This window comes from Salvelinus sp. IW2-2015, unplaced genomic scaffold (genome assembly GCF_002910315.2).
Source record: "Salvelinus sp. IW2-2015 unplaced genomic scaffold, ASM291031v2 Un_scaffold3008, whole genome shotgun sequence".
Classification (NCBI taxonomy): Eukaryota; Metazoa; Chordata; class Actinopteri; order Salmoniformes; family Salmonidae; genus Salvelinus; species Salvelinus sp. IW2-2015.
The window spans coordinates 100930-103166 of record NW_019944300.1 but is presented as its reverse complement, the minus strand read 5'-3'; the positions used below and the strand labels follow the sequence as shown (position 1 = coordinate 103166).

The window sequence follows — 2237 nt, the reverse complement described above, 5'->3', positions numbered from 1 at the left end:
TCATCACTGGAGGCTTCTTGCCATGGATCATCACTGGAATGGAGAGACACACAGGAGGCCTGGCTCTGGGAGAAGGCACAGGACTCACCAGGCTGGGGAGACATGCAGGAGGGTTAGGGCTTAGCACAGGCACAGAACTCACCAGGCTGGGGAGACATGCAGGAGGCCTTGTCCTTGGCCGAGGCACCGGATGCACTGGACCGTGGAGGCGTACTGGCGGTCTCGAGCGCAGAGCTGGCACAACTCTTCCTGGCAGGATCCCCCCTGTAGCCCGGCAAGTGTGGGGAGTTGGAACAGGCCGCACTAGGCTGTGCTGGCGAACCGGGAACACCGTGCGTAGGGCTGGTGCAGTATACCCCGGGCCGAGGAGATGCACTGGAGACCAAATGCGCTGAGCCGGCATCATCCCTCCTGGCTCGATGCCCACTCTAGCCCGGCCGATTCGAGGAGCTGCGATGTAACACACCGGGCTATGCGTGCGCACTGGAGACACCGTGCGCTTCACCGCATAACACGGTGCCTGCCCAGTCACTCTCTCGCCACGGTAAGCACGGGGAGTTGGCTCAAGTCTCCTACCTGAGTCCGCCAATCTCCCCGTGTGCCGCCCCCCCCCAAAAAAAAATCTGGGGCTGCCTCTCGTGCCAGTTACCTCGCGCCACATCCTCGTAGTGTCGCCGCTCCGCTTTTGCTGCCTCCAGCTCCTTTTTCGGACGGCGATACTCTCCCGGCTGTGCCCATGGTCKTTTGCCGTCCAAAATTTCCTCCCATGTCCAGGAGTCCATTTTCCCATGCTGCTTGGTCATTTGTTGGTGGATGATTCTGTAACGATTGTCATCTGGAGAAGGAGAAGAGGACCAAGGTGCAGCGTGGTAAGTATTCATAAATACGTTTCTTTAATAAATATGAACACTAACAAAACAACAACATGACAAACGAACAGTTCTGAAAGGTGACGACAAACACTAAACAGAAAATAATCACCCACAACTCAAAGTGGGAAAACAGGCTACCTAAATATGGTTCTCAATCAGAGACAACGATAGACAGCTGCCTCTGATTGAGAACAACACACACGGCCAAACAAAGAAATAGACAACATAGAACACSAGACATAGAATGCCCACCCAAACTCACGCCCTGACCAACCAAAATAGAGACATAAAAAGGATCTCTACGGTCAGGGCGTGACAACATGTTAATTGAAATGCATTCCAGGTGACTACCTCATGAAGCTAGTTGAGAGAATGCCAAGCGTGTGCAAAGCTGTCATCAAAGGCAAAGGATGGCTATTTGAAGAATCTCAAATATAAAATATATTTGGATTTGTTTAACAATTTTGTGGTTACTACATGATTCCATGTGTTATTTCATAGTTTTGATGTCTTCACTATTATTCTACAATGTAAAAAATTGTAAAAATAAAGAAAAACCCTTGAATGAATTGGTGTTCTAAAACTTTTGACCGGTAGTGTACGCCCCTCGTACACATTCTAGTACTAAAATCGGCAGCAGGTAGCCTAGATGTCAGAGATGTTGAACGGTAACTGTAAGGATGCTGGTTCAAATGGTTATTATTGGAATTACAGACATGACGCAATATAACGAAAGATTTGGTACTATAAGGATGGTCAGACGACGTCCTGTCTTTGTTTCAACTGTGGACGCACAAGCTGCAAGAAGCAGGTAATGTATGAATGGGAATGGACTGAGAATGGGTATATGTTCTGAATCCATTTTTTTTTTATTACACCATTTCTATATTTACCTAATAGATTACTTAGAATCATAATGTTCTTTTCTTAGTGTTGTATATGAAGGTTTTTTCATATGTCCTTTCAGGAGAAATGGACCACGCAACCCCTCTCAGAATTTCAGAGCTGTTCCTGGATCTTGGGACAAGTCTGCGATACCTGACATTGGATACAAGGTAACTTGTTTACATGAGATTCTACTGCTTTGACTTGCAGGGAAGTTTAACATTGCCTTTCATTTGGTTTCAGCTGTGACAACCATTTTGTTTTCCCCTCCTGCAGACAGTCACTCTTCTGAGTTCTGACAGGGACTATCAGAAGGTCCAGAGACTTTTCAACAACACCATGAGGGGCTTCCAAATCACCAGCATCGAGAGGGTCCAAAACAGGGACCTCTGGGAAGTCTTCCAGTGGTATGTTTACATCAACTCTCACACACAATCCTAGCATGTTACTTCCAAACTACTATGTAAAGCCTGGCTTGAA

The 2237-nt window shown here is 47.2% G+C and overlaps 1 protein-coding gene across 1 annotated transcript in view; it reads left to right on the top strand.

Moving 5' to 3' along the window:
• Positions 1–2198, top strand: part of LOC112075159 (protein mono-ADP-ribosyltransferase PARP12) — a 25418-nt gene extending 23220 nt beyond the window's left edge. Inside the window, exons 8-10 of the mRNA XM_024142191.2 lie at positions 1587–1683; positions 1840–1927; positions 2034–2198. Coding sequence (XP_023997959.2) covers positions 1587–1683; positions 1840–1927; positions 2034–2198 — 350 coding nt within the window. The remainder of the gene's footprint in view (positions 1–1586; positions 1684–1839; positions 1928–2033) is intronic.
• The last annotated feature ends 39 nt before the right edge of the window (positions 2199–2237 follow it).